Source organism: Neovison vison, chromosome 12 (genome assembly GCF_020171115.1).
Source record: "Neovison vison isolate M4711 chromosome 12, ASM_NN_V1, whole genome shotgun sequence".
Classification (NCBI taxonomy): domain Eukaryota; kingdom Metazoa; phylum Chordata; class Mammalia; order Carnivora; family Mustelidae; genus Neogale; species Neogale vison.
The window spans coordinates 129,564,924-129,579,001 of record NC_058102.1 but is presented as its reverse complement, the minus strand read 5'-3'; the positions used below and the strand labels follow the sequence as shown (position 1 = coordinate 129,579,001).

At 43.8% G+C, this 14,078-nt stretch overlaps 1 protein-coding gene across 2 annotated transcripts in view; it reads right to left on the bottom strand.

Annotated features, from left to right (window-relative positions):
• Positions 1–3,870, bottom strand: part of SPAG6 (sperm associated antigen 6) — a 62,551-nt gene extending 58,681 nt beyond the window's left edge. For both annotated transcript variants that reach the window (XM_044228271.1, XM_044228272.1), the window contains exons 1-2: positions 3,801–3,870; positions 3,609–3,704 (exon numbers count right to left, since the gene is read on the bottom strand). In XM_044228271.1, the coding sequence (XP_044084206.1) occupies positions 3,609–3,704; positions 3,801–3,825 (121 nt within the window). In that variant the 5' untranslated portion in view covers positions 3,826–3,870. The remainder of the gene's footprint in view (positions 1–3,608; positions 3,705–3,800) is intronic.
• Between the last annotated feature and the right edge of the window lie 10,208 nt (positions 3,871–14,078).

Here is a 14,078-nt window from a genome sequence, read left to right as displayed (position 1 = left end):
TTCTTGGACTTTTTATACTAGCTTATTATAAAAGATTTTCTAAACAACCTAGGAGCCTGATTGTCCAACATGCCACAAAACATATTACTTACATTTTATAACTAAACAATCACCTCCATTTGCTGAAATTCTACAATGCTAGAAGTAATAACGTATTATCTCTACTATTTACAATGTGTTATATGTATTACTGATTATTAAAAGAGGGAACGTATCAAAATTTATTTTTAAATAGCTGCAAGATGTAATGGTACAAGAGTACAGGGTTGGAGGGTGCATAAAGAGATTTTATAACAAACACTAAACTTTTTAATTCCTGTACATATTTGATTTAGAAGGAGTAAAACCTCAGTAAGAAAAAAATAACTCTAGGTTATAGACACACTGTACACTGTTCTTTCTAGTAACAATTCTGGCTAGAAATCAAACTTCTTTTGTCCAAATACTCTGATGATGATATCATGCAACGCTTTGTTTGCTTTAGTAATTACTTTGGGCATATGTAATAAAGCAAATATTCTTATTAGCACATCAAAAATATAATGGGCAAGATCAGAGGTTTAAAATTAAATAAAACTCCATTGATAATTTTCACCTTTGAGGTTCCTTTCACAGTGAATGACTTAAAAAATTCTTAACAACTGAATTACTGATTTATCATGATGCCTGTATGGAAAATGTTTTCCCCCTGATCTCAGATCCATGATACATATTTATTTAAGCAGTTTATTAGGGAGATAAATGAGAAAACAAAACAAAACCTTCCCAGGGATGCAGAGAGTATGTCAAAGTCAGAAATAAAATGCATTAGTATTTTATGTTATCAAAATGAAGTCACCTGACTGAAAAAAAAAAAAAAACTTGATCATAACATATGTGATGCATACATATTATGGCTCATTCAAAAGTATTTTTAAATCCATGTTGTTTTTTTTTTTTTTTAGGAACAAACCATTTCAATAGTTTATAGGTTATTAAGTTTTCATAACAAAGCTGAAGGATTATTCTAATCAAAAGAATACACTGGAATATTCATTAGCTATATCTATTTAAAATTATTAAAGTATTAAAGGAGTGCTTAAATCAAATCTAGATAACATGAAATATGTTGAAATAAGTTCCTCAAGAAAAGAAAAATCTTAGCATTCCGTCAACATTGGTCAAGTACAGACAACTTCAAAACATTGCTATATTACTATTGTATTCAATTCCTTCATAAACCAGACCATAAGTGGAAATAGGTGGCTATTTAAGATGTCACATGTAGGTCCCTTATACTTTAGAGATCACTTAGCCTAATGGTTTGGACTGATTAAGTTCCACAATACATTCTACATTGTACACTTACAGGAAGAGATAACCTGTCACCATTATACTAAAACGTGATATCCTGTATCTTAAGTGTTACTTATACCCCCATACTACAGTATCAAATTTTTTTTAAATGTCAGTCATTTCCCTTTTTTTTTTTTTTTTTAAGATTTTATTTATTTGAGAGAGAAAGAGAACAAGTAGGGGAGGGGGCAGAAGGAGAGGGAGAGGCAGACTCCCCACTGAACTGGGAGCCCAATGCAGGGCTTGATTCCAGGACCCTGGGATCATGACCTGAGCCAAAAGCACTAAGAAACTGAGCCACCAAGGCGCCCCTCATTTTCCCCTTTAAAAGAAATGTTTTAGGGATGACTGGGTGGCTCAGTCAGTTAAGTGGTTGCCTTCAGCTCAGGTCATGATCCTAGGGTCCTGGGATCGTGTCAGGCATTGGGCTCGGCGGAGAACCTGCTTCTCCCTCTGCCTGCTCTGCCTGCTATTCCCCCTGCTTGTGCATACTCTCTGGCTCTCCTTCTCTCTCTGTTAAATAATAAATAAAATCTTTAACAAAATGTTTTAGTTTAGCTGTTTACCTATAGTTCAGAAATTAAATATTTGTAAATAATAAGTGTTCATTCACAAAAGCCGTTGATGAGTAGGACTGAGTGGGGGGAAGAACTAAAAGTTAAGTGAATTTAATAAATGTAATATGCTCTAATAAATTTATATTTTCTTTAATAAACTTATACATATGAAACACTGTGTCCAGCATTGTTCTGGGTAGTTTGGGGAGTATATATCCATGCACGTAAGCACATACACACATGCCGAAGAAAGATAATTAATCCACATGAAACAACTGCAAAACAAAAGATGATCAACTTATAATTTCCAAAAGGAGAATAAATTAGTGGCTGTCCAGGGTTAGGGACAAGAGGATGGTAAGTGTGGTTATAAAAGGACAATAAAAGTGACCCTTGCAGTAATGAAAGTGTTGTGTATCTTAAGTATAGTGATGGTAGGATAAAAATGTATAGAACTAAACATACACACACACAGATAAGTACAAGCAGAATTGGGGAAACCTGAAAAATAAAATGGATGGATTTTTATCAGTGTCAATATCCTGATTGTGATATCATGCCACAGTTTTGAGGTACAGAGGAATCTCTGTATTATTTCTAACAACTCATGTAAATCTATAATTATCTCAAAATAAGTTTTAAAACACGATTATCAAATACACTTTTATAAATATACTCCCCTCCAAGAGAAACATACAAAGAATAAACACCAAAATCCCTCTCAGCAACACAAAAAGTTTTCATTTAGGTGCAGTAGTAATTCTCCTCAAAGAAACCAGAGCAAACATTATTTCTAAACATTCTTGCCCTGTCAATGTGTCCTTAAATTTCTTTTAATTCCGTGTTAATTTAAATGAGTTTTAAAGACTATAAACTACAAGTTGAACACTTCTTATGACACAGTAGTGATGAAATGCTGCCTTACTTTGAGTTCAGATGGCGGTGGAATCGTCCTTAATCCCCCATTATCTTCTCCATCTGTTTATGTTAATTGATAAGAAGCAAATCACACACTCTCTCTTCCTCTTTCTAGAGTATGCATGATTTCGGACTAAGGAGGGGGAATGACAGCGCCATAAGAACTTCTAAAGGCTAACACTTTACCTACTTTGAATGTCTTAGAAATTATTCAAGCAAATCTTTGCCCTTTCACTAATGCAAGGCGAGAAATAATGTGTCAACCGCTCTGGAATTCCTTTGGTGTGAGGAAGTCGAAGGTGATCAAAGGCAGGGTGACAAGCAAGGGCACCCGGATAAAATGGGTCTGATTAAGGTAGATTCCCATTCACGTAAAATGACTTCCAGGCAATTCTTCTACCCTTAACTTTCAACTTGACACTTGCCTGGTTGCGGTAAATATGGAAATAGGGATGTCGGGCCCCTCTCACACCAATCTGGAAGCTTCACCCTCTTGGCCTCACACCCAAAAAGGACGATTGCTTCCGCGGTCTCCGCGGCGGAGGGGAAGAACTTAGGGACGCCGTCCTGCCGACGCCACCCTGCCCCTCTCCAGAAGCTCAGTCCGCTGGGGAGCGGGGTGACAGCGAGCCGGGGAAGGCCGGGCTGTGGGGAAGGTGGTAAGGGGCGAGACGGCTGAGCACCCGGGGTGGCTAGGAGCCCGAGTTGCAGGACGAGGCGGGGCAGGGCCGGGGGTGCGGAGCGACAGGCCAAGCGGCTCGAGGGGCCCTGAGCGACGCGGAATCGGTGCGGACTCACCCGCGTTCTGCAGCGTCTCGATGTTTTGGGGTCTGGTTGCCAGCTCCGCCACCATCTGCACGAACTGCGTCCGGGCTTTCTGGTACTGCTCGAACACTGCGGACGAGACAGACACACGGAGGAGCAGGCGGCCCGGTGCCCCCGCGGCTCCCGCCGCCCGCCCGTCGGGGCGCCGCCCGCCCGGAGCCTCACCTTGCAACACCTGCCTCTGACTCATGGCGCCGGCAGCTCTCCGCCCGCGACCAGCTCGGCGCCGACGCGGCCCGTCCGCTCCCGGCCTGCGAGAACGCCGAGGGGGCGACCGCGGCGACGCCTCGGCCTCCGACGGCAGCCGTTTCTCTCTGTGTACCCGCGTCTCCCGGGCAACCGACCGGAACCGGAACGCGGCCGTCTCGCGGCAACGGCCGGTCCCGGGCGTGACGTCACGGCCGCGGCACCCGGCGTCGGGCGAAGGCGGCCAGCCCCGGGGGATCTCCGCCCGCAGGGGCTCCCGGGGCGCGCCACGGTCGCCGGGCCGCCGAGAGAATCGGGCACCGTCGGTCCTGCCGGGCGTCCGGGGCGTCCGCCGGGAGCCTCGGGCCCTTTGCAAACCGAGCCCGCCCCCGCGAGGTCTCCGGGCGGCGCCGTGGACTCGGTCCCGGCGAGGGGGGGCTCCTCCTCACCCCGGAGAGACCCGTTAAAGCGCCACGAGGCTAGCAAACGACGTCAGTGGAGTCGTCCTGGCTTAGACGGTCAAAAGACATCTCCCAGAGCACATGGTGTGATCTGATAGTATGCGCTGTCAATGTCCTCAGCGCCGAATGGGTTTTCCCCTTTAATCCAGCTGTCATGGACCGGACAATTCTGGTTTCAGGATTCCTGGAGGGTGAAGACAACTATACTCCTAACTTAGGCATATTGCTTTAAAAGGATTTAATAAGCACTCCTAGAGATTCAATGAGAAAAGTAGACGGGGAACAATATGGTAAATGTCCTGTCTTCTGTGACTTTGTTCTACCTAACCACCAACTTTGCTTGTTTCCTCACTTCTGTGATTTTTAAACATTTGTCCTTGTCATTTAAACTTAAGCTTCATGTTGTTGCTAAATGACATTTCCAAAAGAAAGGGAAAGAGAATCTTTACCTGGAAAGTTTTGATTCACATTATCTTAACCAGACTTCCTTGTAAGTTTAAATTTTACCCAGAGGCTTGTAGCAGAAATTAAGTACTTAGTCTATCACCAGTTTCTAGCTTGCCTGAAAACTGTACAAATGTCTCAATGACAGGTGTCAACTTTAAGTGTTTCTCCATGAGAACCTCCAATTCCACCAGGTGTCAAGGGAATAGATAGCCACAGCTGCTGCTGAGTAGTGCCAAGACAGGAAAGAAACCTCTTGATATCTCTTCTTCAGTAGAAGGGAGTATGCAAACTTAGCGAGTTCTCATATTTGGGGTGAGTCCTATATAATAATCTTTAAGCTCTCACTCTGACTTGAGCTCTCTGATGAAATCCTGATATTTGGTGGAGCCCCAGATAGTTGGGGAATGGACCAGCAATAAAATAGGGGAATAAGTGTGTTCAGTCAAGTCCCTGCTACCGCTCAGAACAGGTGCATGTCTTCTGCTCCGCAGTTCAGAAGCCAGTAATACTCACAATTCCTTTCCCTAACTCCAAAGTCATAAGTTTCACACAATGATCTCCACATTTCTCTAAGGAAACAGGTCTTTTAAAATTAAAGTTATTGTATGTTCCCATTTAGAGGTGTGGGGGAAAACAGATTGAGCAAATAATTAAAGTGGCAAATAAAACCTTCATTGTAATTTTGTTTTCAGTTCCTTGTTGAATAATTTTTTAAAAATCCCCTTAAAACTAAGAGGTTCCATATTTGGTTTCAGTCCTTGAACAACTCACACTCCTAAGTTACCCAAGCTGTCATTTTTAGTAATTGCTTTACTATGATTTTCTACTTTAAAAGTGTTGAGATAGGAGATTGATAGTGGAAAGGATGTCTAAACCTATAAACATATTACTTATACAGCTCTACTTATGGAATGCTGCAAAGTTTAAAAACCTAAGTTCAAATGGTATATAAACTATTTTTAACAATAGATTCTGAATATCTGTCATTAACAATGTCTGTGGGTTAAATTGTATGCCTGATAAAGCATAATATAGGATTCCTACTTTATATCTGAAATTGGACACATTAAAGAAGCTAGATCTTTGCTCTTTATTCTAGATTTTTTGGGGAAAATTCTTTAAAATTAAATAGAAAAATGTAGCAGAATGATTATAATACATATAATGAATTATCTTTATCAGCAGTTCAAATACAAAAAATGGCAGATTACTTTTACTGACAAGAAAGCCAATCTATATTTTCTGACCCACTTTTCAATTTACTAACTTCAAAGTAAAATACCATTCTGTTTTACAAAGTTAATTGAATGCCCCATGATCACATATACAACTGTAACAAGTAGTGAGAAAGAAAACTGTTCTAAGGGATATTTCAGGGTTCTTTTTAAAGTGCTATTTAAGATTACTATTCTTAAAGTACCAGCTAACTTTAAAAACAGGTATACAATGTACTTGACATATTAAAATATACATTTGATTGAGGGTGAAACACATTATCTGAACAAATTGCAAAAGTGTTTCTATAAAAGATTTGTTTGGATGACTTTGGCTCCTTTTGTAGAAAGCTAGCCATGTGTAATTTTAAAATCACTTTTGTATTTAATTTTTTTACTTATGAAAATTAGACTTTAAAAAGGCAACATTTATAAAGCCAGTTTAAATATCCTGTTCTATTTCTCTAAAAATCTGGTTTGGGAATTCAGAAAAATCTCATTATCATGGGAATATATTTTACATATGCCTAAAAGAAATTTTGCTAATTTTACCATACATGTATTTTTTTTCTTCAGCTTCTAGCTGAATATTAAAAGTTAAGGCTTTGCATGTGCTGATTAGATAGTAACATACACATTTTAAAAATTGTTGAGGTGAATCAAGTCTATATATATTCCTCTATCAAGCCAAACACATATTAAGTATCAAAGTATGCCAGACACTTGGCTAATAACAGAATGTGCCTGTCTTCTAGCACATGAAATCCAGTGGAAGAAAGACTTGTAAACAAAGTACTAATTCATTCAACAAGTGTATACCACCGCCTGCCCGTGTTTTAAGAGCTATAATTGCTCTAAACCATGTAAGTGCTGCGTTGGAAGCAAAGACAAGGGATATAGGGTAACCAACATGAAGAAAATGAGAATATCTACATCACTTGAATAATAAAAGGATCCTTGTTTTTGAGAAAAATTAGCTGGGTTTTATCTAGATATGAAATCTCCTTTCCTCCTCCCCCAAAGAATTAAAATATAGTATTAGCATTTAAACAGGCATTCATTTGGCAATTGAATGTAATTATTATTTAAGTTATAGAATACAATAATCACTTTGCAAAAAAAATCTAAAATTATTGTAACAACTCCATATTTCATACTTGAATTAAAAGTAAAAACACTACATACCCCATAACCAAATTAGTGGACTCAAAACATTATCTATAATGATGAGAGCAAACATATGACTCTTAAATGTTGCTTTGGCACTCTTTTGGGGAGAAACATCAGGATTTTGCATTTAGTTCTCAGCAGACCATTCGTTTGTGCTATCAGGTCTGTCAGCTGCAGAAGATACTCCAAAAGTCCTATCCAGGAAGGGAAGATTAACATTTCTATGCTTGGGTTGTATTTGTCTTATGTCCTATTCTTCGTTTTTTCAAGTCCTTTAAAATAATTTCTTTGCATTTTAAACTTTAAAGTGCTTAAGATTTAGTGTTAAGGTAGATAAGATGTTAAGATGAAGATGATGGAACTGGCCCAAAGTTCTAAGGATACACCTGTACATGTTTTATTTCCAGTAATTCAATGGATGCAAAGATTGAACTCATCTTTTCCACTCTCAAAGTAAACCATGATTAGGGGGATTCCATACACAAATATTTTCGCTTCCAAAGGTACCCTATAGCACAAAGTGATTGATACTAAAAATGGATGCTTTTAATGTAGAATTCTGAAATAGGCACTGGGACATGTATTAAAAAAGAACAAATTGTTGCTGCTTGGTGCGTGTACCTGTGTGTGTGCGTGATGTGAATACTTTTTTAAGGAAGTGAGTTTTTCTTAAAAATTGTACCCAAACCCCGCTCACCAGATAGAAGACTCTAAGCGCCCTGGCATAGATGTCTATCAGCCACTCCCTCTCAACTTGCGCCCCTCCCCCATCTCTAAAATCTTGGTGGTGTTGCCCTTGTCTCGGGGAAGGTAGATATAGTTCTAAACCACCTTTTTATTAGAACGGGCTACAGTAGACAAAAATGTAAAGTGTCACGTAGGAAACGACCCCAGGAGCCCACCCCGCCTGCATGCGGTGCAGGACCTGGGAGGACTCGGCCCATGCACCCCTCAGGTGCGGGTCCAGCCACCGCTGCGCCGCTGCTCCGCCAGCCAGGAGCTGAAGGGTTTTGGCTGGCACCGCATAACTGGACACAGGCGGGTGGACGCCGGGTTCCCGGCTCGACGGCGCTGGTCCCGGCAGGCAACTGTATTCAGCGTTGATGGGGTGTTGGGGTCCTAGGGGGAAAGAAGAATGCAGTACTCCGGGACGTTCTCGGCTTTTCCTTTAGTCCCAATTTCTCTAACTCCAAAGAGCCCCTCTGCTCGGTTTCTAACGAGGGAGGGGGAGCCGGGAACCGATTGGGGCTGGGGTCAGGCCGTATTTTGGCTCAGAAGCCCTCGAGGGCCCCGCCGTCAATCGCCGAGATAGGCGGAAAAGGGGACGCGGGGAATCAGGCTCCGGGGTGCAGGCAGGAGGAAGAGGCGGGGGCGTCCCGCCCGAGGGCGCGAGTGCGGAAGCGCGGCGCAGGCTCGGCGCGGCTGCTTCCCTACCGCGGGGCCTCCCGGGGCCCGCTGCGCGCTCCGCGGCTGCGAACCCCAGGGGTGCGAGCGACGTGGGGGCGGGATGGGGGTAGTCCCACTCCGTGTGCATCCTCACAGCTCCGCGGGCCGCGGGCCGGGGTATCTTGAGGGAAGGGGCCGCGGGTCCAGCAGAACCCGCGTCTGCGGGGGGGGGGGGCAGGTTGCAGGAAAAAGAAGGCCTCTATCCTTTCGTTTTGCTTCCCCGGGCCAGGCTTCCAGCAAGAACCGCACCGCCACACAGGCTCTCACGGAGAGGTCCCGGCCGAACCTCCGCGCGGTGCGGCTGACCCAAGGGCCCAGGAATGGTGTGGCCAACTCTCGGGGGCCTGCCGGGAGCGGGCGGAGACCTGAACCCCGGAGTCGAGGCCCCGCAGCGCTGGCGCAGCCGGAAAAACTCGCCGTGGCCGCTCCGGTCGGCCCTGCTTCTCCCTGACTTTCTCCTACCGGGAGTTCTAAAGCGAGTTCCCCCCGCCCCCGTTGCGGGGAGCAAGGACGTTCGGACTCTTTTTGCCACGAGTGGGGTGTGGGAACCCTGCACCACCTTACTTCAGCCAGCTCCGTAGAGCCCGTGGTGCAGGCCAAATCCCAGAGGCCGGTGGAAGAGCCAAGAGCTTATTTGGGGTGGGGGGGGGAGCCATACCTCACTGCGCATGTGCGAGCCTCATTTTTTAAAAAATTTTTGACGTCATTTTGTTATATCTAGTCCGAAGCCAAAACTTCTTGCTCATTGATTACTCTGAAGAATAACTAACTGTATGCTCTGGCCCCTCAAAAATACTGCAAAAATAATGAGAGAAAAAGTTCAATGTTTCTGCTTTTACAAAAATGGCATAGGCTGCTGTTTATCCACTCTGCCTGTCGGTTTCCCCTACAGAGATTTTCAGAGCTGAGAGTGAGCTCCGCTAAAACATAGACTAGGTTGTAAGACGCGGTGGCAAAGCATCTCATTCTTTAAGAAGAGATAATTGCACTAAAATTTGCATTCTCGTTAGCCGGAGTAAGCTATAAAATACAACTCCTGTCATCTTATTTCTTGATATTCCAGAGAAAAACCTGAATATTGCTAAGGCTGGGTTATTTTAATTTGCCTTTTACTCAAACGTTACCCATATTTATTTTTAAGTGAAGAATAAAGGTTTCATATGGATAACATGGAAGATTAATGACTACCTATATGAAGAAAATACCAGTACCTTTCCCATTAGCAAGATAGAAAATGAATTATAAAGAAATGCTTTTTATTCTAGAAGTGAATAGAGCCTATGGTGAAAGAATATGTGATTGCTTATCATTTTATAAATCAAGAGTAAAGTTCTTGAAAGTTTACAAATAAACTTAGAAGTATACAAATAATGCCAGAATGTTTATGGCCAAATCCCAAATAGAAACAAACTTACTAGCAAACTTTTGGCTTAAAGAGTGTCTTGCAATACTATGGACACCAAATGGGGACAGTGAAGATAGAGACTTCTTATAGCACAGTTAGATTAAAAAAATTGATTTTTAAAAGTGATGCTTATGCATGATGCTTTAAATGTAAGGCAAGAACTTAGAGTGATACCAAGAAACTGGTAATTAATTTCCTTAGGGGTGTTCTCCAGAGTGATAAGAATTTTAATAGGTCAATGAGTAGAATGAGCATTTGGTAAAAGTGAGTGGGGTCCTTTGCATCTCATAACCTTTTTCTCCAGAGGAAAAAATGTCACGAGGCATATTTAGAAAGCAGCTGGTAAACACATTTTCCCAAGCTTACTCTGACCAGTTCTTCAGTTACATTAGAAAACAAACTGTAATGAATCATATTCAATGCAAAAACACGGTCCTGAGTTAATTACTGATAACGTTGATTTTCTGACTCATGAACTAAATGCTTTCTAAACATCACTTTATCTTCCCAGTACGATTTACACTTAAGTATTTTGGTAGTATGTTTATTAAACTTAGGGTTTCTCCCCCACACCCAGAAGGTTGGGAAGGAGTCAAAAATTGCATGGTAAGATTCTATAGAAATGTAACCGATTCCAATAAATAGCCCTCTGTACGGAAGTACATTATGGAAATGACGTGGTTGTCAGACCTAATTGCTTGGGTTTTGAGTCCTCACAGAAGAAATTCTACAGCCTTAGGGGTGTAGACTCAAAAGCAGCATTCCTGGTTTCAGTTTAAATAAAACAATGAAATCCATCATTATTCAAGTCAATAGCGATAATTCACATGAATATGAATGCACTTTGATCTTATCCTTCAATTCACTGAAAGACACAGTTGTAATGAAAAAGGGAGATAATCTCTTTAACTTGGTCCAGAGCAAGTTGTTGGAGCTTTTCTTTCCTGAAAGACCGTAGAAGGGAACTTTTCACTAAAGCCTTGCTTTCCTATTTTTAAGGTGGTGGTGGGGTGTTTGGGCTAGCTACAGGTCATTATGTTGCCTCCAGGAACCAAGTAGTGCTAACTTTCTTCTTTGAAGTAAACTATCTTATTTAAGAACTTGACATTTTGTGGAGCTTGAAAGTGAACCCCTTTTAAAAACATCATACCTAAGAGTCATTTGAAGATGTGTGTTGATTTAAGTTTACCATCTCTTATTTAAGAACTTGACATTTTGTGGAGCTCGAAAGTGAACCCCTTTTAAAACATCATACCTAAGAGTCATTTGAAGATGTGTGTTGGTTTAAGTTTACCATCAGATATGATTAAGACATATTAACTACTTTCCGTATGTTTTAAAGCTGATTTAAATTTAAAAGGATATTTCAAGATGCACTGATTGCCTTGATAGATTTGCAACATCCCATACTAGACCCTTAAGTATTCCTGTTGAATTATGAAGAAAGTTAATGTCATGCTTATGCCATATGAAACTATGAAAGCCACTTTAAAATCTCATCTTGCATATGGCTATTTAACCAATTCTCAGACACTTTAGTGGGAAAATACCAAAGTTACTAGTTCTTATATACAATTTATTATTTTCTTTAGAATTCTGGAAACATTTGTCAGATAATTTTAGTGCAACCTACCACATTTGAAATAAATTAGGTAAAAATATGCATGAATGAGAATATATGATTAATGGCACTAGCTTGGAAAAATGTTAAGCTTTTTACCGAGTTCATTAAAGGTATCCAAGCTTTATAGTAGTTATTAGTAATTTTTTTTTTTTTAAATAAGGGTTGTCAAACTTCTGGAATCCTCTGGAAATTTAAATATTTGTTGAGTTGTGTTAAAAGGACTCTGGAGCACACAAAGATTTATAAGACAGGTGCTTGTCCTCTAGGAGCTTTAAACTTAGAAATTTCAGCATATCTGTGATTTACATGAAATTTTAATCCTTGAAGAACACTCAGCTAACTTAATGACTATTCAAAGAAGGGACAGTTATCAAGAGTGAAGAAATTTGGCAATGCACGTATTTCCCAAGTTATCCTACTAGCTAAATAAAATATTGTGCTGGATACCTGGATACTTTGAAGATTTTTCTTCAATAAAAACCTGTTTAAAAACTAAAGTTCCTGCTTAAAAAAATTAAATCAGTGTCCTAGAACCACAGATATTAGGAAAGGCAGAAAGATTCCTAAGGATTAAGGTCAATCTTTTTTTTTTTTTTCTTTTAAATACATCACACCACTCTGTCTACACTGCCAAGAGCTGATGTGGTTCATCAAATGAAATGGAGAGGGAAATGCTCCATCCACTTTTGCATAATAAGTAATTGGACGTGATGTTGGAACAAACGCTAAATACTCGTGGTAGACAAAATAGACCGAAGATTGTAGCGTTTTCCTGTGGTTCTAACCCAGAGTAAATCCACTGTTACCAAGAGCAGATAGAACCGTAAGCTCTTCTTTGTGTCCATGTTACTAGAAAAGGAGAGGGCGTCTTGCCTTGACTTCTTTCTTTACCACCATCCTTATTTCTGACGTCAAGAAAAGCTTTCTACTAGACTGGTCATTGACAAAGCATTTCAGCTCAAGTTGGAGACCAGGGCACCTGGGGCAGGGACTAAGCAAAGCGCCCCTATCTCGGGGGCTCAGGTGCCTGTGCAGCGAGGCGCGCGCTGCAGCGTGCTCTCGGAGCAGCCCCTATTGTCTGCGGTGGGGGCAGGGCCAAGCCAGGGGAGCGGGCTTTTGCTCCGAGCTGAGGGTACGGGAGGATGAGGACCCCGAGCGGGGGCGAGAGATGTCAACGAGGGCAACCCCCGGAGTTGCAAAAGCTCGACCCCGAGGTGTACGAGGATGCAGCGGTACCAGCGGCTGCGGCGGCGGCCCTGGCTGCGGATCGCCGTCGTGTGGTTGCTACTGGCAACCGAGCCTCTGCCTAGCGCGCAGCCCTGCAGCCCCTGGAAGGAAGGTGGCTAAGGGGAATCCGCTGCGGCGCCGCCGCCACGCCGGCTCGGCAGCCCAGAAGGCTCTCCTCGCTCCCGCCCGCGCCCTGCGGTCCCTTCGGGCTTTGACCGCAGCTGTGAGGCACGGAGGGCAGAAGGGCTCATCGGCTGGGGGTGTCGCTGCCTCGGAAGCGTCAAATGACTGGCGCCCTCTGTGAATGCAACATGGCAGCCCAGGCTCGAAGACTGGGGTTTCTTCAGTCCGCCGGGGAGTGTTGGGGGCGGCGCGGACTCTGCCGAGCGGCCACCGGCTGCTTTCCAGGCCGGAGTCAGCCCTGCTAGCGCCCCCGACCCCGAGCCCGGCGGAGCAAAGGGCTGCTGCGCGCGCGGACTCGCCTCGCGTTCACCCCTTGGCCCTTTGTTCTCCTCTCGGGAGGCGCCTCACGCTTCGGGGGCGTTTAATGGAAACCCTCGAAGACCCGGCAACCCTGGGAGGGACCCCGGGCCTCCTGGCACTCTACGGATTTGTCTAGCTTTCCCGGCCCCCGAAAGGCTCCGGGGAGAGCTGGAAGCTCGAGCGAGGGATCCTAACCCGGCATTCCCAGAGGAGCCGCCTCTCGTCGGGTGGCTTCCTTCCGTCTGGGCCCGGGCTCCTCACGCCCGAGAGGTGTGAGGCGGGAGACCAGGGCCGCGATGCCCGCCCGCGAGAAGACAACGCCGTCACGACCGCGGGAAAAGGAGAGTCTCCGCCCGGGGAGAGGAAAGCCGCGGGCTCGCAATCGCCCCCGTCTCTGAACAAATGGCGAGGAAAACACCCCTTTAGGTGTGCGCTGGGCTCCGTCACGCTTCGCTCCAGCCTTTGGGCACGGGTGGAGGCCGCCGTCGCCCCGAGGAAACACCCCCCGCTCTGGGTCGAGGGGCGAGCGGAGCGGCCCACCGGGAGAGGGGGAGGGGCGTCCCCCTTTTGCCCCCCGAGGGGGAAGGTTAGGGGAAATTTTGAATTTTTAAAAAGCGCTGTTTAAAAATGGCCCTGCCACGTTTACAAGCCAGTTGTGACGTTCAGCACAACGTGCTACTGAAATACCAAAATCCGCCACCAAATGGCGGCTCCTGCAGTCTGCTGCGCTGATAAAGAGGACTCGCTCGGCGTCGCCCATTTTAGGCCGCTTTCACTTCT